Below are 25,770 nucleotides of genomic sequence, written 5' to 3'. Positions count from 1 at the left end.
TATAAATATAATATATTAATTTTACTCTAATGTTTACCCAACTAGGGGCCCAGTTGAGCTTTGCTTTTCTAATCGTGCACGTTCACCTCAAATTTTTGCACATTTTTGCATTCTCTTATCAGCCACTATTTTTAGCGGGGTCAATTGCACGACAATCTCTGAAAAAAGAGAGATAATTCAAATGCACTGTTACTTTTTTTTTAGTGTTTATGATAAGTGAAAAATATTATGTTATTATTTTTCAGTTTTTATGATAAGAGATAATTAATTTTAAATTTTATTTAAGCAAATAATTATTCGTATTTTTAACTGATAAAAAAATTAAATAATAATAAAAAATTACTGAGGATGACTTCTTTTCTTACTTAAAAATGTGAGTTCTCTATATCGCCTAGCTCGTCAGCATAGTTAACTCCTGTGTATTTACAAATGATGAGCTTCTAATCATAACTGTAAAATTTTGTTAAGTAATTTTTTGACTAGCTTAGTAATAATCAATTAAGATTAGCTATAATTCAACTAATAATAAAAAAATGACAGAATAGTTGTAAAAATCACACAGCTACAGTAATTTTATAGAATACAATGTGCTTGAAAGATAATTGCAATATTAATTACTAAGCTCCAAACTTAAATAGATCTGTAATTCCTGAACTTATTTAGCAAAAGATAAGCTCTCCACCGATTTCTTTTCGTTACGTAAACTAAAAATAAATATTTAAATCACTTGGAGCTCTAAATTAGCGAATGTTAATTTGACTTTCTTGTAGTCAAGACACCAACCAACAACGGCGTATATTTGCAATGCAGAAGGTGAGTGACTTCGCTGAGAAAAATGGTGAACACACAAGGAGTGCCAGAGGAAATGAAAATTGATTTTATATGCTAATTTAAATTTCAACTTGAAAGAATTTTATTTTAGATATTTTATTTTTACTTCTTAATTTTGCTTTAAATCTCTTCCCCCTTTTTCGTACTTCTAACACAAAATTATTTGTGCAAAATTTAAAATAATCCATTTTTACCTTTTTCCTTGAATATACGAAAAAGCTGACTCTGTACAAGCCACGAGAAAGGGAAACCCACAAGCTTGCCTATTAGATTAGCAGCTATCGAACGATTGTGTAATAGCTAAGATTTTTCCCAGCAGGAAAACCCTGAATGGTGCTGATAAGTGTGGTTTTAAACTGTGAAATATGTAATTGACGAGCTATCCACTGAGAACCAAAATTTTGCTAATATTATAAAGCAAATTGGCACCCACGATGTATTTTCAGCCAACTGTTATTCAACATGCATATGTATGTATAGGCTTTCATGGAATTCTTAGGATGTAACGAAAGAAGTATAGGAACTCTGAAGCAATATGAACTTAGTGAAAAACGCAGTAGCTTCACAGTCGACAACATCAATCCGAAGTATGTCCGTAAACCTTTCTTTACATTGTATCCAGCTGGACATAGTTCAAGACGCGGTAGATCAACGGTCATTGGAGAAGATCTCAATTTAACCACCGGAACAAAGGAAATAAGTGAGAGGCTTTACGGATATGGCAAAAATCGCTTATGTGGTTGGGGAGTCAACGAAGAGAAATATATACATTTTCCATTAAAGTCTTGTTTTTACTTACATATATACATATGTATGTGATCACATAGCTTTATAGGAAATGGGTTTTTCTTCATACAAGACTTTGCTTCTGGTTGACCGCAAAAGTGGAACCAAGATTAGTTATCCAGTTGGTAATATGTCTCTGAGAGGAATTCGTTCCATAACAAAAATGGGACAAGGCCATACGTTGCACTCATTTATATAATTGCATCTGTATGTGTGAGAGAGAAATGCGAAAACACTTTGTTTACTCTTGACATTATGTTAAAGATCGAAGCCGGCGCGCTGACGTACATACACACACACACATCTAACGGCAAATAAACAGTACAGTAAACAACGTACAAAGGCTTCTGCAGTAACACCTACGCGTGTGTGTGTTGTAAGTGTGGCGCACTTCTCTTGCCTTGTTGCCTTTCAATGACTTTATGGCTTTTGCGGCATTCAAACTGCCTTTGCGACACATTCCCGTTGTCCTTTGGCTTATTTAACACCAGTTTGCGGTTAAATTTATGTGCTGGTGTGTTGGTTGGTGCTGTCTCTCTAAGGCTGCAAATAAATAAATATTGAAATATGTATGTCGCTTCTCGAGCTAATGCATTGCGGTGACCAATAGTAATAATCTCTGTTGTAAGGAAAATTAAAATTGCTGCTAAGGAAATAAATATAAACAGGAAAGTAAACAAAAGATATAATGGACTGCCGTAAACAACTTGGCTCCTTAGCTCCGTGATTTATATTTGCTTTTCTAGACTTTTGAAAATAAGAAAATCAATCCTTCAATAAAAGCACCAACAGATGTCATATTCGATGAAATATATTATTTGTTTTATATTAATATCAATTTCTTCATAAACAACGCTATCCAACATTTCACGCAAAAGTACTTCCCAACTCCACTCCCTTGTACTCACCTACACACCCCTAACGCTGACCTATATTCGCCCACAACTGCTGCCACAAAGGTCGCCGCTCAACACATCCGCTATATTCATCTGTCGATATCCGCGTATATTACCGCATTTTTTCCACCCAGCCCTGCCGGTTCTTCCCCAGCAAGTAGTTCTTCATAAAATTCCGCATTTATCTACATTTTTCTTCTGCTATTTTAATTTTTTGTAACCTTGTCAACACATCAGCACGTCAGCAAACATATTCCACGAACTACTTACTCGCATTCCACTCGCTATTAGATTACATTAATTCACGATATTTCTTGCTTATCACGCAAACAACTTTTTGCCACCACCCTCGGCTGCCCAGCGCCCCCCAGCAGCCACGCTGCAACAGCTTGACACCATTCGATGTGCAAACACGCTCGATTTCCTTTGAAATGCATTTGCGAAAGCATTGATTTCCCATCGCAAGCCACAATATAAATGACGCTGGCGTTTGAAAGTGGGGACGGGGACTTTCCCCGCACTTTTTTTTACAATTTATCAAACGAGTAAGATATTTAAAGCATGCTGTGAAGAATTTTATGCTAATTATATAAGGCGCTCATAGAGAAAGCAGCTGAAATTCAATGCTAAGAGACGAAGCAATAAAAGAGTCGGTCACAAATGTGCGAAGAGGGATCATCATTGGAATACTAACGCAAATGATATTGAGTCTACAATACAGGGTTTGTCCGGAAAGTAATAGGACTGATTTTCTTCCACCGCGACTGTATTTTGGAGCGTGCACGGCAGAACCAGGTGCCAGAAAAAGCCTCAATTTATTTCTAATTCCAATTTTACATATGACAAAAGGTGACTTTCCGAACAAGCAGAACCTGACAATAAGTCTCATCCTTCAAAATAAAGGTCCGAAATGTACTCAGAAACTGGCAAACTTCCAAACTAGAAGCTAAAACTGTACAATTCAACTAGAAGTTGAACATCTATCCGCAGTTCAAGGGAGAAAGATCTACAGAGAAAAGTTGAACCTAAGGTCTGAGAACTGCTTGAAGGTAATATACAGAAATACCAACACAGGCAGCATTAGTAAAGTAGTTTTGCTTAGCATCTCCCTCTAACGCGGCTGCAGGCAACACCATATAAACAACTTTGCCTATTTACAGGAACCACCATGCAAGCCTTTCACTCTGAAGTACACCTCGTAATGACGTTAAATTATGCCTATCAAATACTTGAGGGCTAGTCCATATACGTGCCTACGGCCTGTAATCGGATACCGTTCTAAACGCTTGCGTGAATATAGTTATTTTCAAAATGGTTGCACAACAACAATAAAACGACAGTTACTGTTACTGTGCAACAAAGCAAATTGCATTCGTGCAACACGCGCACCACACATAAACACACACAACAAAAGTGACATTGTGCAACGTCAACACAAATTAAACATCATTTGTGCAATTGAGACGTGAGATAAAAATGCAAATGACGCGGCGGCGCGAGCGGAAACGGAGTAACGCGCGTACTGTGCGGAAGCAGTGACGGCAGACTGTGTACCGTAATTGTAGGTAGAGTAAAAGCAGCAGCTTAAAATACACTTAACTCGTTAAATCGTTATTTGAGGCAACATAAACGGGGCTGCCAGGCGGTTGGTTGCGTTTTATGGCATGATGCGGCAGAGAATTGTTGGCGGCCGAACTCTGAGGTGTGCGGCACAGTACGAAGTCTTTCTGAGAAAGCTGCTAGAGTGGCTTAGTTAACCAGTTGCTTAGACCCTGAAAGTGGCAAATATTGATACTGGCAGTCTTTAAACCGTTATCAGGTCGAGGTTATCAGCGGCAAAACGCAGTAGTTCACAGATAGTTCCACAACTCAAGCAGTGAACCCTGAAGACTGCAGCTTACTTGTTTGGCACAAATTACAGTGACAGCAAATTGTAATGCTACACTTCAGCCATAATAATCATAAAACCTGCAGCAGAGACTACAAGCGCACACAGAGCAAGTTGGCAGCGCTGCATTGATCAGGCACTAAAATGCATTGAAGCGAAGCGAAGTCAAAATACTCCGCACAAGGAAGGTGAAAAGGCGACCCACGCCTTACTAGCGAGCGGGCGAAAGCAGGAGCATAAAAATGCAAAGCTATACACAAAATTAAAAGCCACAATGAAAATCCTAACAAATTATTGCATGAAAAGAACGCTGCGTGGCAAAGGCGGGGGAGGGGTGGTGAAAAGCAGTTAGCAAGGACAAAGAGCTTGGGCCATAATTACACTTGAATGCATGCTTAGTGCAACAAAAGAGAAAGCAAATAAAAATACAACAACAATAAAAACAACAAGAAGATTTAATAACTATGTATGTGCTATGCAGCAGTGTACGCAGCGCAGACGGCAACAATAGCAACAACCACTTGGGGCATGTAAGCGCAGTAAGTGGCAAAGCAGGGAATGAAGAAACGGCATTGCGGCCACTTCTCGCCAGAAAAGCACACAATCCACACAAACACACACACACACGTGCGAGTACAGACGTTGCGCTTGCAGCACTCTGACGGATTAGAAGTGGCAGGGTGACAAGAAAGGGGCGTTTGGTTGACTGGTGGGTGTGGATAGTGGGCGTGTAAGTTTAAAGCAAATATATTGCACGACACGTTGCATGTAATTGCACTGGTGTGTAGCATGTTTATAATGATTGTGTTGCGCGTTATTTGATTATAATTAGGAGGGAACAATAGAGGATTTTAGTTAAACTCACATCCCTGCAACGTCGGTCGTACTGCGCAGTAGAGGATTTTTTTCTTTCTTTATTTGAGGTGGGAATGTTTTTCTACTCTTTTTTATGAAGAAAGCTTTTACACTCCGTAATTTATTACGATTTCTTCAATGCCGTGCACAGAAAAATTTTTTCAGCTTGCCTTATTTGAAAAATCTACGTCTGTCTCCTTTTTTTTAGCAAATTCAAGTTCTTGTTATGCGGTTATTGATTTATTCAAAAGCTTGTGTATATTTTTTCATTGTTACAATTAATAATTCTATGATGGATGGCAGCTGTTAGCGCAGTCATGGATATACACAAAGGCGGTGGGAGTTTATTTAAACTTTGCCACAAAGTGATTGTGTTTAAGAATGCAAAACAAGAAAATTATTTATTTAAAAGTGCTTGTGATTGGTACTTGTAAGCGGCTTCTGAGAAGTGATGGCAAGCGGTTACAATTATTGATTGGCCGCATTCAATAATAATATTTTATTTTATTTTTATCAACAGCATTGTTTTGTCTTCTACATAAATCCTCTTTTCTCATCACTTTTTTATAGACAATACAACTTAACATTAAGGGTTTTATTCAGGTTTTTTAAACTTCGCCTTAAAAGTCGAAAACGGTTTCAGACACATAGTCTCTTAGACAAAGTTGTTCAGAATGATCCGTAGGACTCTTCTCCTTCTTTACTGGCGTACACCAAGTGCAGCCATGTCCTTCTCCGGGTACTCCGTCGAATATTCTCAGTGCATGAGGGTTTTCATCCATTCGGACGACATGACTCAGCCAGCGTAGCCGCTGTCTTTTAACTCGCTGAACTATGTCTACATCGTCGTATATCTCGTACAGCCCATCGTTCCATCGAATGCGATATTCACCGTCGCCAACGCGCAAAGGATCATACATCTTTCGCAGAACCTTTCTATTCAAAACTGCTAACGCCGACTCATCTGATGTTGTCAGCCTCCATTCCCCTGCACCATATAACAGGACGGCAGTAATGAGTGACTTATAGGGTTTGGTTTTATTCTTCGAGAGAGGACTTTACTTCTCGATTGCCTACTCAGTCCGAAGTAGCACCTGTTGGGAAGAGTATGCGTTGGATTTCTAGGCTGACATTGTTGGTAGTGTTTATTATGGTTCCAAGATAGTTCAAAGTTATGACTGTCAACAATGACGTGAGAGCCTAATCACAAGTGCGACGACTGTTTGTTTGATAACAGGAGATATTTCGTCTTGCACTCATTCACCACCTGACCCATGGGCTTTGCTTTCTTATCCAATTAAGCAGAACTAAAGGCGCAGGATATTAATATCACCGGCATCTGCTAGTTCCCGATCCTGACGGAGCTTTTGGTATTGCCCAACCTCAGTTTAAACAGCCGTATTCGTTTTGTGGGGATACCAAATTCAGACATCGCGGCATAAAAACAGCTCCTTTTCGCGCAGAGAAAAGCACCTTTAAAATCGACGAAGATGTGGCGTTTGTCGATCTTCTTTTCACGGATCTTTTCCAATATTGTTGATTTTCCATGTCTTAAACCACATGCGATTTTGAGGAGGCTTTTCATACCATCTGTTCGTTTTCCTTTACATTTAGAGTACAAAATTTAATGATAAAAAAAGTATCCTCTTTCTCTCTCACTTCATTTTATATGTATATAATTAACATAACTTTGCAATTTCTCCCTGTACTTGCTCCTTGTGAAAATCCCATCTAGTAAATTACTCTCGTAGAAATTTCTAAATCGTATACATAAGTTAGCACCTGAGACTGTAAACTTGCCAACACACTTAGTTACATATTTATGCGCGCATAAAAAACTAGCAACATTTTAAACTTTCCACACGTAGCTTTACGTTTACTTCAGCGATTCCGCGAATTTTACTGCGCTACATTAGCGCGCACCCCCTCAGCGGCGCGAGCTCATTTATACTTAGCTGCCGACAACAAATATTAATAACCCGCTGTTGGCGCTCCCCACACAAACAAACACTTACGCACTAACACCTTCATCAGTAATATGTCTCACCTGTCAACGACGCAGAGTTAAACTTTCGCTTCCGCCGGCAGCCTCGTGCACGTGCTGGCCTGTTCGTCTACATATTCACACATACGTGTGTGTGTAGTTATACCAAAACATCGTATTTACGTATTACATCGTGTCGTAAGTGCCGTTATATCTATAAATATTACGCTCTTCACCACCTACGCCTTTTCGTACGCAAATGAGGGTGATAAAACTCACAACTCGAGCAAAGATTTGCGATGAATGTCGCGTAGCACACATAAAGCACCAGCCATTAAAGCCCGAAAATTCATTCATAAACTCATTGACATGTCAAAGCCACTTGTGGGCTTAATTTGCTGCTGTTTATTTCAGACAATGAAAAAGGATTACCGTTTTACGGTTATGTACTCCTATAAACTGATTTTGCTATTTTAGATACAAGAGTTAACCATAGAATGCGATGTGCCACTTCATCAGCTTAATTTCTATGATAACAAATAAGCCCACCTTGAGCGGAAGTGAGTGCAGTGACCTTGCTGGGAAAGCCCAGATGGAAAATGAATGCGGAAACATAACGGTTATTTCAGAAACTATAGGTTAATGTTAATTATATCGATTGCAGTTTGTTGACGTTAAATTAGAGACTAACTTGAGTCAAATATCCAAAAAAAAATCCGCGATTATTAAATTGGTTTAAATTTTCCCGAGTGCTACGATTAGCATTTTTAACATCGCTTAGTCGAAGAAGATTTCTGACCATTGTGAGCTTTCTTTTTGACCACTGTGCGTATAAGCGGTTCTATGGTGTAATGGTTAGCACTCTGGACTTTGAATCCAGCGATCCGAGTTCAAATCTCGGTAGAACCTTTCTCTACTTTTAGAGTTTCGTTTTTATAATGTGATTAGAATATTTATTTACTAAAATGATATATTTGCAAAAGAAAATAGAAAGATAGATAAAAAGAAATAATAGATAATTTAGGCGTATTATAGTTTAATTACATAAATTAGCAGCGCAATGTCGGTTCTACTGAAAAATTAGAATTTTATTACGAAATTTTGACCGCCTGGAAAAATATACTCTTTTCTACTCTACTCATTCTTATAAATTGAAATTTGGTGATGGGGATTGTGTGTATCATTTTGACAAAGACAGTTTCGAGACAAAGGCCTTAAAGTTTCGCGAGCGACTTTGGATGCCGAGATAGCAAAATGTCTATATATATGAGCCAAAAATAGTAAATATTTGTTCATAATTTTAAAATTAACTTAACTTCTTCTTCGAAATCTACGTCGTCCCCCTCTAATTAATATCCCTTTTTTTCTTTTATTTTAAGTTAATTCTCCGTAAGGTTACTGCTTTCAATTCAAGCAATATTTATATTTATCATAGTTTTTTTATTCCATATTTTTTGAATTTTTTTGTTCTGAATTTTACACTCTTATGTTTTTCAAAGGAATTAAAAATTTACTGACCTTCCTTTTCAAAAATAGACATAATTTTCTGCTTTCTCTGTTCTACCTTACTGCTGTGCCTCTTTCGGCTTATATTGAAAGAGGCACAGCAGTAAGGTTGTATGATTACATTGATTACATACTCGTACAAAACTGTGTGTCTACGCACCTCGCATATTTCGGTTGGCAGGTTTATTTAACTTTTAAGTTCATGAACTCTTTCGTACTTCGCCCGCTGAACGCCTGCGGCGGCATGTTCGCATTCGGCAGCTATAAATACCGCAAAATTTCGTCATGTTTGCTTGACAAATGGCGCTAACAACGACAATTTCCACGTAACTTTCTGCGGTGTATACAAAAATATCACGAATGAGAGATTTCCGCGCTGTAATGGTGAGTAATTGAGTAGGCTTGCGAAATTATTGAAGCTTGGGTGCTTTCCTCAACTTTCTGTTATTATTTTAAGAAACTTTGCGAGTGTTATTATTGTGCAAAAGTTATAAATATATGTTAAATATTTATAGTATATTGTAAATATTTTATATCAAAACCAGTTTTTTCCGCAATTGAAAGAGCATTGAAAACGCGCGTGACAAAATTGGACGCAAACTTCTCAACAGCCATGTTATAAGTTACAAATTACCCTCGAAAATATTTTCGTGTGAAAATCGCATTAGCCGCCGCTAATTTTAAATGTTACCGCGCCTTTTTTCAATTATTTATAGCAGTGCGTAAAAAAACTATTGTTCTTCGATACCCTAGATGTCTCGGCGCGTGCAGGGAAACATTTTCCACACCATTTATTCAATCTTATTTAATCTTCTTACTCGCAGTTGAACGCCATCATTCATAGTCGCCACTAAATAGCAAAATTATGTTAATGAATATTCAAAGCAATCGAAAATTGTGTACTGTTGCTGAATACGCCTACCATAAACCAGCCAGCAGAGTAGGTTTTTCATGTTTCTTGAACAGGAAACAGCAAAAAAAAAGACCAATAATAATGAAGCCACCGAAAAATAATAACAACAAACTTTGGAAAAGAATGTTCTTCCTTGTTTTGCGCTCTCTAAAATATAAAGAAATTTAACCAATTCTCCCGGAGTCTGTTCCGCCGCTCCCTTTATCGCCTAATGCCAAATTGATGATGTTTATCTCAGAAAATAGCGTCACAGTTTCATGTTTTATGCCGAAAGCGTTGCTCGGTTGCGCTGTTATTGATGAGTATTTGCGGTGCCGATAATGTCTCTTGCGATAATGGCTATGATGAATATGAAATTCTATTCAAATGGCTCAAAGTCACCGTCAAAGTCAAATCAATATGTGTGTGCGAAATTAAATTACCACAAATTGCTCTAAGTAAGTGTTGCAAAGTGCCACACGATGCTGACATGTGTGTGCCCACTCACACTTTAACTTAACTTCCGGTTTTTATACCCTGAAGAGATTATATTAAGTTTGCCACGTAGTAACACCCTGAAGGGAGGGAAAAATATTCATATATGTATATGTATGTATAAATAATGATAGCTATCCCTGTCTGTCGGTATCGGGACGATCTGATTCAAGTCCTTGTTCGTATATGAGTAACTTTTTTATTTGAAGATAATTCTTCATGAAATTTAGCATGGATTATTTTCCAGAAAGCGGAGCGATCTCCGAATAAATTGTTTACATCGGACCACAATAGCCTATAGTTTACATGCCAAGTGAACGATTGTAAGCAAGTTCTTGGGTTATGGGAAACTTTTTTATTTGAAAAGACATCTTCACGAAATTTGGCATGGACTATTTTTTAAGACAACAGTATATTGTACGAAGAAATGGTGCAGATCGGGTCACTATAGCATATAGCTGCCATACAAACTGACCGTTGAAAGTCAAGATCTTGTAAGGAATATTTTGTATTTATGAAGGGTATTATAGCAATACAACTTTTTTTTCTTGTTCTCGAAATACTTATAGTATATTATATAAATGCATGTAGAGCGGTACGTAGAGCAATTTAAGATCATTCAGGACTAGCTTTTAAGTCCGTAATGATTGGTGAATGTGTTTATTTATTGAAAGGTTGTTGACACTCTCTCTCATCTGTATACAAATACTGCAATGAAGCTTCGAAGAAATAAATGTAAATATAGCAATATATTGACTTACAGTAGAACCTGCTATAAATACACATAAAAAGTTTCTACTGCAAAAAGTTGCAATATTTTTATATAAAACATCCATAATGCCAAAAAAGTATTTGACTAGAATCGCCGCTACTCAAACAATAGTTTTAATAGCTAAAATTGCCTATATTTTTGTGTTAACTACTTGGATGCTAGTTCAAGCTCCTCAAATAAAGGCACAATTTCCATGCACCCCGTACACTAGACATCCAAAATAACCAACCAAAGCCCTGTCTTCCAAGCGCATTAATAACAAACATAGTCATTTATTGGTGCATTATTCGTGTTTCCACTGTAGCCGTAGACAAATTACATTCCTAGAAGCTCGTGTGATTTCGCATGTGAGTAATGATTTTGCATTTCTTCTACTTAACTTTGTTGTGTTTTTCTCGACAATTTTATCTCCTGCCAATTCGCACATTTTCACTTTCTTACAATTGATTTAACGCGCCGCTTTTTGTTTGCTTACACACATCATTCATAAATCAATGGGAATGCGAAAAGTGTGAGAAGAATGGCAAACATGCACAAAAAGTCGATATTTGAATGATGCGGAAATTTCGAAAACGTGTGGCAAGCGAAATATACATATGTATATTTATATGTATATTTCACAGGCGTACAAATAATTGGTTAATAAAATGAAAATGGCTTGTGGACATGCAAAAGTAAATAACTAAACTGTCTAGAAAAGACTTTAAATATGATAGGGACCCTACATCTTTGTCTAATAAATACTTCACTAGCAGATTTAGAAATAGTAGATATACTAAACAGTTCCACTTTGGAGTAACATATTAAATTACTTTCTTTCTAAACTTGTGCAAAGTAACACAATTCAAAGCTTTAAATTAAAGACGTTAGTAAACAGCTACTTAACACCTCCTAAATGTTCTTACTATACAAAAACACCGCTACGCAACATCCAACAACGTATCCTGCTATAGCAACATGTTGCTAAAAAAGTCGGATTTTGTTGCCCGCAGCATTTTTTAGCCGCTTCGCCGCAGTCTCAAGCAAATGCTGCTGCTGAGCGTAAACCGCTCTCTGCTCCAGAGACTGGGGTAACGTAAATGGGAAAACGTCATTAATAAACGTTAAACGTATGTACATAATACATACATAGAATTGTACAAACATTTTTTGTTTGCTCAAAATACCAACTGCATGCAGCCGCCAATGGCTTCATAATTCAAATGTATGTGTTATTGCAAAGCTATTCAACACACTTGTTGCATGCAAAACACAACAACATAGTATGATGCAATAGTAGGATGTTGTCGATGCATTAAAAAATTATTAAATAGTAACTAAATGTATTTAAGGGATTAACAATTTTTAAAATCCGAGTGCTATTTCCCTTTTAATAGAAAGATATTGTTCTATCGAAAAGCGTGAATAGATAGTGAAGCTAAAGGAAAAAGACAAAAGGAACAGGGAATCGAAGCTTACTATACGAGTAGTTACAGCTCCATAATGATATGCAATATTATACAATGGATAGAAAATAATTGAGTTTTCGCACTGCGACTTATAGTCTGTTGTGCCCTCATAGTATTCAATACAATGGATAAAGAGCAAAATTTTGGAGGAAAATGTGTAAAAAATCAATATAAGATATCACACATATTAAGTTATTGTAAAAAATCGATTTCTTTGAAGGAACAGGGTCCCGAAAATATGTGTGTCCGCTATCAAACACAATATATCCTTCCAGGTGCACTACCAAAATTTTACACATGATGGTCTGAGGATTTTGGTTTTGGCTTCGTAACATGGTGTAGAAAATTGTCAGTAAACCTACTGAACGATGTTTTATAACCATTTGCAAGCTAGGTAATGCCTATAAATAGAACGTTTGAGCAGGATAACGACCCAAAGCATACGACCAATCTAGCTGAGAAATGGTTTGCATCAGATAAGATAAGATCCTGACCAGCGTAGGCACTCTATAAAATTCAATCCATATTTTATGTGCATATGTTAGAACACCACTTTAGCTAGTGATCAAGAAGGCATGGGCTCAAATGTCTAAGAAGCGTTGTAAGGATCTATGCAACCTTATTGTATCGATATATAAGAAAATGAGGCTTTGCATTAAAATATTAGTCAATCAAAAACATTTAGTATTTGAATTTTTATTTTGTTTGAAAAGTAGGATTGAAAATGCGAAAATTGAGCCCTGAATACAAAAAACTCCGAATTTGAGTATATTTTTTTTCGAATCGAGTTACAGAAGAGGGACCCTGGACTTTTATTCGTTTATTCTTCAGCCAAGTAATCACTGCTAATTTCGTGAACTGACTAATCTTTAAGAATTTTTTTAAATAAATCTTTTAAGTCAACAATACATATGCATACTACTACTACCATATGTAATATGCAATCTAAACCGGTTGTAAATGTTATCTACCACATTTTACTATCGGAAGTCCTTCTATCTTTGGCATTTAAAAATTGTAACCACTTAATGTGTAGAAGAATTAGCGTTCCCTCACCAATAAGTGAAATAAAAATTTCAGTGCCCCAAAAGTTCGAAATTTGCATTTGTCGGTGGCCATAAAAATTGTATCGCTGCACAATTGCAATCATTCGCCAAATCAAAAGCGACACATTTGCCATTTTACGAGCACATTAAGCAATCATAATTTAATGAGACAACTGCGTTTACGATATGCCAGCAAGTGAAATGAAAATAAGAACACGTAACAATGCTGCAAACATCTTTTACATTCTAGTTTAATATTTGCTTTTTTTCGCCACTGTAGATTCGAACTTTATGACGTCTGCTTAGCAATAGCAGATAAGGCAAAGCATTGCGCGCTATAAATACTCACCACCAACCAGAAACTCGGCAAGCGTCACTGCAAACACACCATCGCTGAAACGGCGGCCAGAGCAATAACAACAGCAACTAGTTTGAGAGAGCGTAGCACTCGTGCTTGCTCTTTGTGCAAAGGTAGTATATGTACGCTCTATAGCAGCTCCGCACCATACCGGTTCTATGGTGTAATGGTTAGCACTCTGGACTTTGAATCCAGCGATCCGAGTTCAAATCTCGGTAGAACCTTCAAAAATAAATTTTTTATAAATAAATGTCAATAAATATCGCGGATTTTAAAAATTTGTGTTAAGATAATAAAATATTTACGGAATGTTGTTATATCATCTGCCAAGTTATTTGTATAAGATAAAGATATACATATTTGTAAAGATATGAAATAATAAATATGAGAGAATTTGGTTAGCAAATGTTGTTTGTCGATATGAAAAGATATTGAGTAGAGAAAAACTGCTCATCTTCACAAAATTGTGCGAGAGAAGACCTTGCCATTCATTTTTATCAGTATTTTTGGTTATTTTTTCGGTTTACTAAAAAAAATTTAATTTATTTATTTACTGTGAAAATTTTAAAAAATGCATACATTTTTATAAATATATAATATTAAATTTTTTTTTTATCCCTGCATATATAATTATTTCTTTAAGTAATAATACTTCTTTTTCTAATTTTCGGCAGTGAAACTTGAAGAACGAATTTTCTGCTAATATCTCCCTCTGTTGAAAATATTGTCTATTCTCTGGCTTCCATTTTGGCGGAGCTGCCAATAACTGGTTCTATGGTGTAATGGTTAGCACTCTGGACTTTGAATCCAGCGATCCGAGTTCAAATCTCGGTAGAACCTTGAGTATTTCATTAGCTCAATATTTTGGATGTTTCCAAATTTTCGATTTTTTTTTAATTAAAAAAATTTTTTATTATTACGCGTAAAATAAGTATCAAGATAAATATGAATGGTATCGACATGAGTACATACATATGTACATTCATAACATTGGGTGAAAAATGCACCTCTCTCTGGTTGATCTATCGTTGAAAAAGTCGATGAAATTATGGAAAAGATTGACCAGGACCATCACATAAGCAGACATGATATCGCTAATCATCATCGAAAGGTTATGTTGAGTGTGTGGTGGGATTGGAAAGAATCATCCACTATGAGCTGCTCCAGCCTGGTCGAATGATTGATTTACATTTTACTGTCATCAACTGATGAGATTGTAGCAAGCAATCGAAAGAAAAAACGCCCAGAACTGATCAACAGAAAGGGCTTCGTTTTCTATCAGGACAACGCTACACACATCTTTGATGACTGGGCAAAAGCTGGGAGATCATGGCTGGGAAGTTTTGATTCATCTACCATATAGCCCTGACCTTGCACCATCAGAATATCATTTGTTTTGGTCAATGCATAACTCCCTTGATGGAGTAAGGTTGGATTCAAGAGAAACCTGTGAAAATTACTTGTCGCAGTTTTTCGCCGAGAAACCATACAAGTTTTGCACTGATGGTATAATGTCTCTTGCGGAAAAATGGCAAAAGGTGATCAACCAAAATGGTACATAATTGGTTCATTAAAGTTCATTACAAATTTAAAAAAAATAAGTTGAAGTTTGATTAGAAATACGAAAATACTTTTTCGACTCCCCTATATATTTTCCTACAACTAATATAAATTCTATTTATTTTATATAAAAAAGTTTAACATTCTTGCAACTGGTTACTAGCGGAATTCAATTAAATAACTGAGATAACAAAAAAATTTCATATTTTCTTCGTCTTATTTCTAAAGTTTTGCTTTCTTTTAACTATTGTAAGGCATGTCTGTGCTTCAACTTTAATAATAAATTCCATTTAGCATGTTATCTGCAGCCACAAATGCTAAAACTACTAAGCATTTAAATTGCAAACACTCCTGACCAGTGTCTACCTGTCACAAGCATACATATTCACACAGGCAAACGGTGGAATAATCTTATAGAGCTTGCTGCCAACGGCTTGGCATGTTATTTTTGGAATTTTCGAGCGCATTGTAGTGTTATTCCAACCACCTCCTAGCAATAGCTGTCCTACTAAATGCCACTTCCGGTTGACCATCGATTGTTTTTCCTTTCCTTATGTCTGCTATTCACCTGTTTACTTGCTATTTCCCCTCCTTTAGCTCGGTGGGAAGAGTGCGTGTCTTCTATTAATTTATCTTGGTGCTGACAGACTGGTTGTCGGCCTTGCCTTGTTTCTTCACACTCAAAAATTTTTTTGCATTTATATACATATATGTACATATGTATATATTTATATAAATCAGAAGAGCTAGCAACACAATGTATATAAATATATTATATATCCTATACACGTTTATTTTTTATTGATTATTCACCGGAAATTGAAAATGAACTCTAATGGTCGTTCGTATACCTAAAGCAAATAAGTAAAAAAAAACATATTTATTTTGGTTTATATTCACTTTTTCATTAAAAAATCATTAAAAAGCAGAGATAAGATAAAAAATTATTGCATGCCAAGACACACACAGTTTTGCTGATTTTGCTTTTTAAATTGAGCGAGACTCTAAAGTTTATTAATTTATTGAAGAGCTCAACAAAGCTCACTTGCAGTTTAATGGCAAAATATAATTGAGTTAGGAGAGGTATTTGATACAAACTAGTTCAACTTATCGTGTATATTATATTATCAACATTTAAACTAACACAATAAAAAATATAAATAAGCTTTTGATTTCTTAGTACCAAAAAGCTTTTTATTGCAATATTCTGATATCACACTGCTTTCACTATTTTTCCACAGAATAAACGATAAATAACTTAGTATTCAGCGCTTTATATTTCTAATTTCAATATATTTCTGTGATCAAATTGAAAGGTGAATGTTGTTCATTTAATTTCCTTCAAAGCAATCCCGTCCCGCTGCAATACACCTATGCCATCATAGCACTGGGAAAAATCCTTTATTGTCATGACCATCAGAGCCTTTTTCGTTTCAGCTTTTATACCCACAATTGAGTCAAAACGGTGTACTTGGAGAGATCATGTGAATTTGCTAAATAGCCAGAAGTTACATGAACCAATAACCAATGCAGTATGAGACGGTGCATTATCGCAATTCTTTGTTCAACAAATTCAGATAAAGTAAAAATCGAAGAATTAAATTTTAGAGCCTCACAAAACGACGCATATCTCATATGCTAATGAATATTTTGACTTGAAATTTAGATGTCACTAACAGTACTACAAACTTAAAGGAAAAAAAAATTACCGATTAAAAAAATATGCGAATTGTACATTAAAAATTCATCTTTCAATTTGATCACAGTAGTATGAATATTATAAGGGGGTTTCAAGTCTAGAAATTTGAAAAGATCGAAATTTTTTTTATAATTCAATAATGATATATCCACAATTAATTCCCTAAAATAATTTTGGTGGCGCCGCGAGCATGGTCTTTTTTCACCCTATCTTCTTCAAGGACGCATAACTCGATGAAGTTTTTTTATATTAATTTTAAGTACTCTTGAAATATAAATAAACAAATTACAAAACAAATAAGAAAGAGCTATGTTCGTCTGTATATAGTAGACGCTATTGACACGATTTTATATAAGGAATAATTTCTGGGCAAAAACTTTTGTCTGGAGCTGTTTGGATGAAATTTCTCCAGTAATTTGGTGGAAAGGAATTTGTGGAAGCACGCAATTAAGCAAATTAGCTGTTCGAATTTTAACAGCTCCCTGTACTTCAGCTGCTACTGAACTTTCCTTTAGCACCCACAGCTACATTCATTCCAAAAAAAAGAAACCGTTTAACAACACAAAGAGCAGGAAAAATAACATATAAGTATATGGTGCAACTGGAACTTGCTTTTTAAAAACAGTTTACCACCTTCAGCAAAAAACACGCACTCCACTCAATGTGAAAATTCCATGAATTCTTCACTAGAATGTACACAAGACGATATACCTTCAAGTTCAGCCGGGATCATGCACTCTACTCGATATGAGTTTTTATCGGATACGGACAGCGACAGCGATTACGATTAAATTTAAAAAATATTTAATTTGTTATTAAAAAATATAATAATAATTCATAATAAAAAATTGAATTCCTTTAACTTATTTAAATTTTTCTTTGTTCTGATTTATACCCACATTTTGGGTAAATACCCAAGCGCTTGGGAAAATACCTTGGTATTTCCATTTAAATACCCAATTTAGCTTTTTGGTATTTACCCTTGTCCCATCACTAATCTCGATTAGTGTTACGTGATACATACAAAAGTTATGTGAACAAAATTATTATACTATGTAGCAACATGTTGCAAGAGAGAGAATTTGTATCTTTGATGAATTGCAGTGTTTGAGCACCAAGAAGTGGTCAACCTTCCAACTTTTTCATGCTAAATTACGAAATTTTCTACAAATGTAATTACAGCTACATATATCCTTTAACATGCAATGATTTGAGAAATTGCTTTTTCAATCCTAACTTGATCACGTTTTAAAACACTGAGTGCTTTTTTAGAAAAAATCTTTGGTATAGATGTTTTACCCAATTATTCACATCCATTGGTAGACTGCACTGATCATTGGGTATTTGACGACATCATTGCTTCATTGAATAAAGAGAATTTTCTGTGAACTGTAATTTTTGATATATCCACGTTTGATTTTTAGTAAAACTTTAAATCCTTCCGCATCGGTAAGGAGCCTGAGAGTAAGGACCACGTGACGTTTGCATGCACAAAAAAAGTGTCCAGAACTCTCATCATAACTGGGAAAATACATTTTAATACTAATAAGCCTATAATTGGCCAATAAATGCAAATATTATAAAAACAAGAGCACATTAAATACTTTCATGAATAAATTCTATGCAGATTACGAATTTATTTATTTATGAAATTATTGACTGTGCTAGCTAATTTTTACATGAAACGAAATGTGTAATCTTTATTAATACTCTTAGGATTAACTTATTACAATTAACTAGTATGTTTGTTTAGATATGGATGTATATTATATTATTTGTTTAGGTTTGTTTACATATACTTGTATAATACATACATATATTGTTTGCTTAGATACATTTCCTTTGCTTTAAGATAAGGTTGTTGTGGTATTCAAACTCAAGGTTTTTTTGATGAATTTTCTTTAATGTTGGTTGATGGTTATTGAACGCAGAAATATGTAACAAATAAGCAGAAAAAAACAAAAACGATTAAAATGATTATTAAACTTCGCCTGAAAACTGCAGCAAATCTGAAAACTTTAGTTTTCGTTAAATATAAATTGGCTTCTGAACTAATCAGAAACCACCAGAATTAGGCAATTTTCGGAAATTTTTTTTTTTAAGTACTCGATTTTATGTTTCGTACTTCTTTGGACGTAATGAGGTATATTTTCAGCTATATATAAATTTTTTTTTTTTTTAAATATTGAAAAATAACGAAGTTATGGGATACCTTGGGAGGTACCAAAAAAAAGTCCGGTCGAAGAATAGCTGAAACAAAAAACTCAAAAGTTTTATTAAACATAAATATATTTCCTACAAATGACTTGCAATTTTTCAAAAATATCAAAAATTAATAAAATGGTGTAATTTTGAAAAAAATTTCTTTTTTTTTTTTTTATTAAAAAATGGTATTTTTCTAATGCCAAATTGACAATTCTCAACCAATCAAAAAGATCGTAGGTCATTGTGTAGTAAATATATACAGCAATACTCAATTTTCGATCGGTCAAAATCTTGTTGAGTTATGGTGTTTCGAGAAAAACGCGTTTAAAGTTTCACTTATATAAAAGAATGTTTGTACCTCAGAGCGGTCGCTCTTCAGAACGCTGCCATCCAAAAATTATTCAAGACCTTGCGATTTATATTTGGAAATATAAACTATTGAAAAAGCAAATAATTTTTTTTTTTTTGAAAGCGTCACGCTGGTATAGCCCCTTAAAAGGTTGTATCTCCAAAATTTTTTTTAATAATTAAAGTGTAGTTTATTACTTGTAAAGCTCTAGACCACCGAAAATGCAAAACAATAAAAAAGATATTATTTTTTCGAAATCAAACATTTGCTGTGCCTTTGAACACAAACTAATTCTTCTTTAACTGTCCCGAGCGTTTATTTATTGCTTTTGTCTGCTTTATCACTTTGCGCTTTCTTCAGCTTTTTCTAAAAATTTATGAGAACAATTAGAATGAAAAGCACATTTGTCATTGCAACTAATTTATTGCTACTAAATTTTTATTTATTCTGTGCGTATTTATGTTCGCATGCCGCGAAGTTTTGCAGCGGCAGCAGCAGCAGGTTTGCGCTGTTGGCGCTTATTTGTGACATAAAAAGTTCATTGTTCCACGCATGAATGCAGGGTGCTTCAACATGAAACATAAGGAGTTAAAAATTTATTACGCTAAGCTGATAGGTGGCACGCGCATGGAGTGTGTATGTGTTGGTGGCGCTCGCAATGAATAGAAGTTGGTTTAAAATATTTCTTAGTAGTGCTGGTGAGTACTTTTCGCATGAATTCTTTAGCATAAAATGCAGATAATCGTTATGTTTATATTGTAGTTGTATGTTGTAAGTGGCAAGTGGTAATTTCTATATGTTTATCTTTAAATTTTTGCTTATATCACAATGGCTTTTTATTTTTCACTAGCTGACCCCACAGCCGTTGTCCTGCGTGAAATTATGTAGTTTGAAATGAAAAGAAAGTTAAATTTATCATTTCATTTTTATTTTTTTTTTTCAATGTAACGCAGCTTTATAAACAACATTTTTCGGTTTCTGTTCCGGTGTACAGAAAAGATGGTTTTCCAACTCGTGAGCACGCTACGGCTTGTGAAAAACATAGCATTTCCAAATTTATGCCTCACACTATGCGACTATCTTTAGGTCCTGTTGACTGTCATCTCAAATTCAATTTTCACTGGAAACGGAATACATTTGAACTGAAATGGCAAATCGTTAGAACTCAAAGAAATTCGTGGGATCAAGCATTCTGTCCCTTTGTACTCGATAGGTGCGTCACAATCAGTCGGGTTCCGTTACACAGTTTCGGCGCATGAAGATTGGGAAACATAATAACGACGGATCCTACTTTGAGACGCAAATGATGCGGTGGCATACCAAGCCTGTCCAAAGAATTTAGGAATACCACTGGATAATTCACGGCGTCGTCTTCATAGTCAAGACGATCGATCGAAAAAAACTGCAATACTCAACATTGACATGAATTTTGAATGTGAATTAGACAACAGTGGCGAATATGGTACGATCCATGTGTTGTCATCTTCGATACTCACGCCTCTAAATGGAATGCTAAATGATCTGGTGAGCAACGCCGATAGAGTGGATATCCATCATTTCTGGTTTGTATTTCCGAAAGAAAAGTACGTGGATACTGTTTCGTGCATTTATTGACAGACATTCAAACCGAAGTGGGGTTGTGGTGTCCACAAAGTCCCTGAACCTTGTTGGTTTTCATCACTTCGTATAAAATACTGGATCTTTCTTTGCATCAGGAATTGCCGCAATATTGAATGATTTCATCAATTTGATCTGGTGTAACCACCTTCCACCATCCAAAGAAGAATGTGTGCGTGCGGCAAACCTCTCTTTTGCCACTCAACAGAACAGAGTACATCTAGCATCTAACAGCACCATATATGCGTTGCTTCAAGATAATGTCCATCGAAGCTGTTGAAAAGTCTTGCTATAACATCGTGACGATCGCTTTCTGATTAATTGCGACCCATAATACCGCACGTATATCATCGCATCCTGGGAGTACTCGTTCATGTGGCTTGGGCTGCTAATGTATGTTGATGCCAAAAAGAACGCCGACCGATTTAATGGCATCGTGTCAAATTTCAAACTGTAATTGATCACTTTGTGTGAAAAACACATAACATTCTCACGGAATAATTTTCAAAAATTTTTTAAGCAAACGCCAAATTTGAATGATTTAAATAATTGAAAAACAAAACAAAAAAATTGAAAAAAATAAAATTTGTATGGAAAAAATTAACTTTTTGGAATAATCCAATTTTCCGACTTTTCCTCATGAAAGACATACAGGTTCTTTATTTCTAAACCTTTCCCGATCCACGACGAACAACCTCTTAAAATTTCATCAACATTGGTTCAGCCGTTCTCTTAGCGTTACTAACGAACAAACATTCATTCGTTTGTATGAAGAAGAAAAGGGCTATTTTCAGGGGTTTTTCGGCAATTATTCGAATATTTTTCTCTGCAGAAAACATCCCTGAACCCCAACGAACATTATAAAAAAAGAATCATTAAATTTGGTTCAGTCGTATGAAAGTTATGAGCGTACATACTTATGTACATTTTGGCGATTCATTTTTATTTATATAGATTTTGGAAGAAAAAATTCTTAACTTAATTCAGTACAGGTTTGAAAAAAAATGTGTTTATACTTTGTGGTTTATTGAGGAAAAAAATGTGTTTATACTTTGTGGTTTATTGAGGAATGAGCAGGCGCGTGCGCTTTGAAGCTCTTTTTTATTCTTTGCCCTTGATGCTGCGTTTCGGGTCACACTTCGAGTGGTGCTCTGCGTGCGTATTTATAGTGCGCCAATACGCGTAGTAACAGCTGATTAGCAGTAACGATACGAGAATCTTATTCATTTGCGCAAATTGCGTCCACAGGGCGCCGCTGCTCGAGCGTCGCACACACTCGCGCTGATTAGAGGCTTGCGCCTCGAAGCCTTCATAGCAAACACAGTTGTTCGTTGCACTGCAATAACCGTTGACACAACCGCCGTTACATTGTGGCGCACAAATGTCGCGTCCTTCGTGCTGTTGCAGCAGCCAGCCTTGCGCACAGGTGCATGAGTCGTCTACGCAGGTGCCATTGCTGCAGCGCTCGTGGCAACTGTGTGCCTGCGTTTCACGAAGTGCTGTTCTGATCGGTTCGCACGGCGAGTGCGGTCCATTGTGTTTGGCAAATCCTTCATGACACTCACAAAAGTCTGGTTTAACACACACACCATTTATGCAACTCCGCCTGCAGAACGGCACACACTTCACACCGTCTCCCTCATAGCCGGGACAACAAATTCTGATAATTTTGCTATCCTGTAAAGCGTCAATTATATTTTATTGTATGGAAATATATTTTATATCACTTGAACACTCACTGATCCGTATTTTGTACAAAAAGCGGCACTAATTTCGAGTACTGGCGCGATTCCGACTAAAAATAATACAATTAAATGTGCTTTGAGCATTTTACAAGGTTTTTAGGTGTTTACAATTAACCGGTCGATTGGCAAGTGAGCGGCTACTTAAACTGCAAATGAATTCTCTGCGGAAGCAAATGCACATGCACGGCTCGCAAGCGAAAAAGCGTGAGATTACAGTAGGGTATTCCCAGCCAACACAGGGCATACCCCATAAAGCGCGCTTTGTAACTTTTCATTTCGTTTGCTCAGCAATGGGTTATGGGAATTGTTATCGACTTAAATTGACCCAATAAGCAAAATAGTGATTAATGATCGAAAGTTTGTAGACTCGTGAGCAGGTTTTCGTTTCTGCGAAAGATTAAAGAAATCGTCTTCCATCTTTTATCGCAGATATTTCAAAATAAATAATGTTGTTTAAATATCTTAAGGGGGAATCAGATGTTTGTTGCGCTCGAACATTGCCTGTCTTACTTGCATTACATTGCATGTGGAGGAAAGTTCGATAAGCGCCACTAAGTATAAATTTATCTCAAAGTCTTCCACTATTAGGGTGAGCATTAAAAGTTTGGTTGCTAACTTTCAGCGGTTCGAGAAAGATTATATTAATATTGAGTTGACTTTGTATTAGAAAATTCAGACGTATGTATATATGCATATATAATATTAAAAATATAAAAAAAATATGCTGAAATTAGATGAGAAATGCGAAAAGACTTTTCGACTCCCCATTATTTTAGGCTAATATCTAAAATATTCTGATTTTCATAACAAGCCAGAGAGAATATAGAGAATATACTATGCTATAGTGAACTTTTTTATAATCGTAGACATTTTTCTGAATTGCATGCCGAAACCCAGTGCAACTATCGCAAACACGCAAATTTTAAGAAATTAATTTAGATCACTAATCAACAATTAACTTGATCCGCACGCCATTTCGATACATATATTTTAATGGTTCGAAAGCTTTCAACAACAACAATGAGCTTTAAGTTTCTGGCATACTTTTTTAGCTGAGTGTTATATGAGACATAATCTCGTTGCTCTCTAATCGCTATCGATGCTTTGACTTGCACTTTTTATCGAAGTGTAAAGTACATAAGTATTTTGCAATTTTCCATATGCATGAACAAACCTTATTAGGTTTCTGCGAATTTACAGTTAGGTACATATGTTCCGTTGTATGAAACGTTCCGAGAAGCTTAACCGCAACAAGTTCATAGTTCAGGCTTTGAATCTGAATATAAACAAACAATGAGAAAACTACCGTCACTTGTTTTAATTGATTATGTCATGGAAATCGCTGAAACCGATAATACAAATGAGCTGAAACATATAGGGAGGGGATCGCGGATTCTTTGGTGTTGACTCAGAGATTATATGTAAGCGAGTTTAGCTTGTGTTATCATAATATGAACGATGACGTGAAAAATGTTTAGTTGAGCACGTCCGAATCAAAATTGAATCATATCAGGGAATCGAATTACATTAGGGTGGTTGAAAAACAAATGGATTTTTCCTACAAGACTATCATCTTTGCAATTTGAAAATATGTTTTTCACTGAGTTATATAATTGATAAGAAAACAGTTCTTTCTTCAAAATATTAAAATTGTTCTTTAAAATAATCAAAGTTTAATCGTTAATATCTTTTAAACGGTTAGATTTACGAAATAATCGTTGCAAACCTGTTTTGGAGAACAAACCATTTCCTACAAAATCAACAAAACGAAACATTTTTTCAAGTAACTGGAAGCAAGTTGCAATTTTTATCATGAGAAAAAAAATCGTTAGGCCAAGGACCTTACCGTTGAAATTAAGGACTCAAAACTGTAGAGGTGTCAACCAAACCAATTTTTCAGAGTATCAAGCGAAAACCAAAACATTAGACTTTTTTACCCATCCTAATGAATATATATCTGAAAATGTGCATGAAAAGAATCGAAAATCCCCTGAAATTGAAACGGTCCAGCTAAATTTTAAAGATAATTCTTCGTTTGCCTCGAAGTTTGTAACAGCCAGAAGGAATCGTCAGATTCCCTATGAAATATATATGCCAATGATCAATACTACTAGCAGAATTATCGCATTGATAAGGTGAAATGTCGCAATTTCCCTTCAAACTCTGTGTTGGCGTCACCAGAATTTAATTTAATTTTAATTTCCATCACTTTTAATTCACCACAAAATTTCAAAGTTGTCTGTCTCTCTCCTCTCATTAATTTTTTCTCAATCGTAACTCGTCCTTTAATACCCTTTAAGACTCGTGCTAACAAAAGCAGCATAGAATTTCTGCAAAGAAAATAAATGAGTGAATTGGATAAGCCACAAAGTCAAAGTGTATGTCTTCTTCTTCTTTGTCTCCACTTAATGAATAACCTGAACTGGCAAAGCGGCAAAGTTGCTAACCCACAAAATCCATATGATAACAAGCTATAAATATATGTGTACACTTACAGCAAACAAAATGGAGAGAATGCAACAAATGCAAGAGCGCAACAACAACGCGCCTGGAGTTGCATGCTCATAGCAAATATGCGTTGAACTATGCTTGGCTTTGATATAAATCAGAAGAAGCCAACATAAATTTGCGTTAATTAAAATGAGATGATTGTGGGTTGTTAGTCACGAGGAATAAAGAGCCAGTTGTAGAGTCGGAGAGTTATGTGAAGAGACTGAAGAGGGGACTGTTGGAGCAGTGAAGTTGTTGCTTGCAACTGCATACCAACACAAATGCAGAAGTCGCTGACACCATTAATGCAGCAAACAATGGCATTCGCGCCCACAAACGCACACCCAT

At 35.7% G+C, this 25,770-nt stretch overlaps 1 protein-coding gene and 3 non-coding genes across 4 annotated transcripts; 3 read left to right on the top strand and 1 right to left on the bottom strand.

The window, feature by feature from the left end:
- Positions 1 to 8,077: 8,077 nt before the first annotated feature.
- Trnaq-uug (transfer RNA glutamine (anticodon UUG)) lies at positions 8,078 to 8,149 on the top strand. Its single transcript has one exon. It is a non-coding gene; the product is annotated as a tRNA-Gln (tRNA).
- A 5,760-nt stretch (positions 8,150 to 13,909) lies between these two features.
- Trnaq-uug (transfer RNA glutamine (anticodon UUG)) lies at positions 13,910 to 13,981 on the top strand. Its single transcript has one exon. It is a non-coding gene; the product is annotated as a tRNA-Gln (tRNA).
- A 544-nt stretch (positions 13,982 to 14,525) lies between these two features.
- Positions 14,526 to 14,597, top strand: Trnaq-uug (transfer RNA glutamine (anticodon UUG)). Its single transcript has one exon. It is a non-coding gene; the product is annotated as a tRNA-Gln (tRNA).
- A 5,169-nt stretch (positions 14,598 to 19,766) lies between these two features.
- On the bottom strand, positions 19,767 to 23,091 carry LOC105232302 (multiple epidermal growth factor-like domains protein 10). The gene is made up of 2 exons (XM_011213951.3): positions 22,927 to 23,091; positions 19,767 to 22,864 (listed from the first exon to the last, which is right to left on the bottom strand). The coding sequence occupies exons 1-2, from the start codon at positions 23,014 to 23,016 to the stop codon at positions 22,289 to 22,291; spliced, it is 666 nt and encodes a 221-aa protein (XP_011212253.2). The 5' UTR covers positions 23,017 to 23,091; the 3' UTR covers positions 19,767 to 22,288.
- Between the last annotated feature and the right edge of the window lie 2,679 nt (positions 23,092 to 25,770).

The sequence above is a fragment of the Bactrocera dorsalis genome, chromosome 1 (assembly GCF_023373825.1).
Source record: "Bactrocera dorsalis isolate Fly_Bdor chromosome 1, ASM2337382v1, whole genome shotgun sequence".
NCBI classification, from domain to species: domain Eukaryota; kingdom Metazoa; phylum Arthropoda; class Insecta; order Diptera; family Tephritidae; genus Bactrocera; species Bactrocera dorsalis.
Note: the sequence above shows the minus strand (reverse complement) of the source record. Positions and strands in the feature narration are given on the sequence as shown.

Coding starts and splice junctions, on each gene's coding strand:
- LOC105232302 (XM_011213951.3), bottom strand. CDS start 23,016: ATGCTCAAAGCACATTTAATTGTATTATTTTTAGTCGGAATCGCGCCA. Junction 22,865..22,926: donor TTTGTACAAAATACGGATCA/GTGAGTGTTCAA, acceptor GACGCTTTACAG/GATAGCAAAATTATCAGAAT.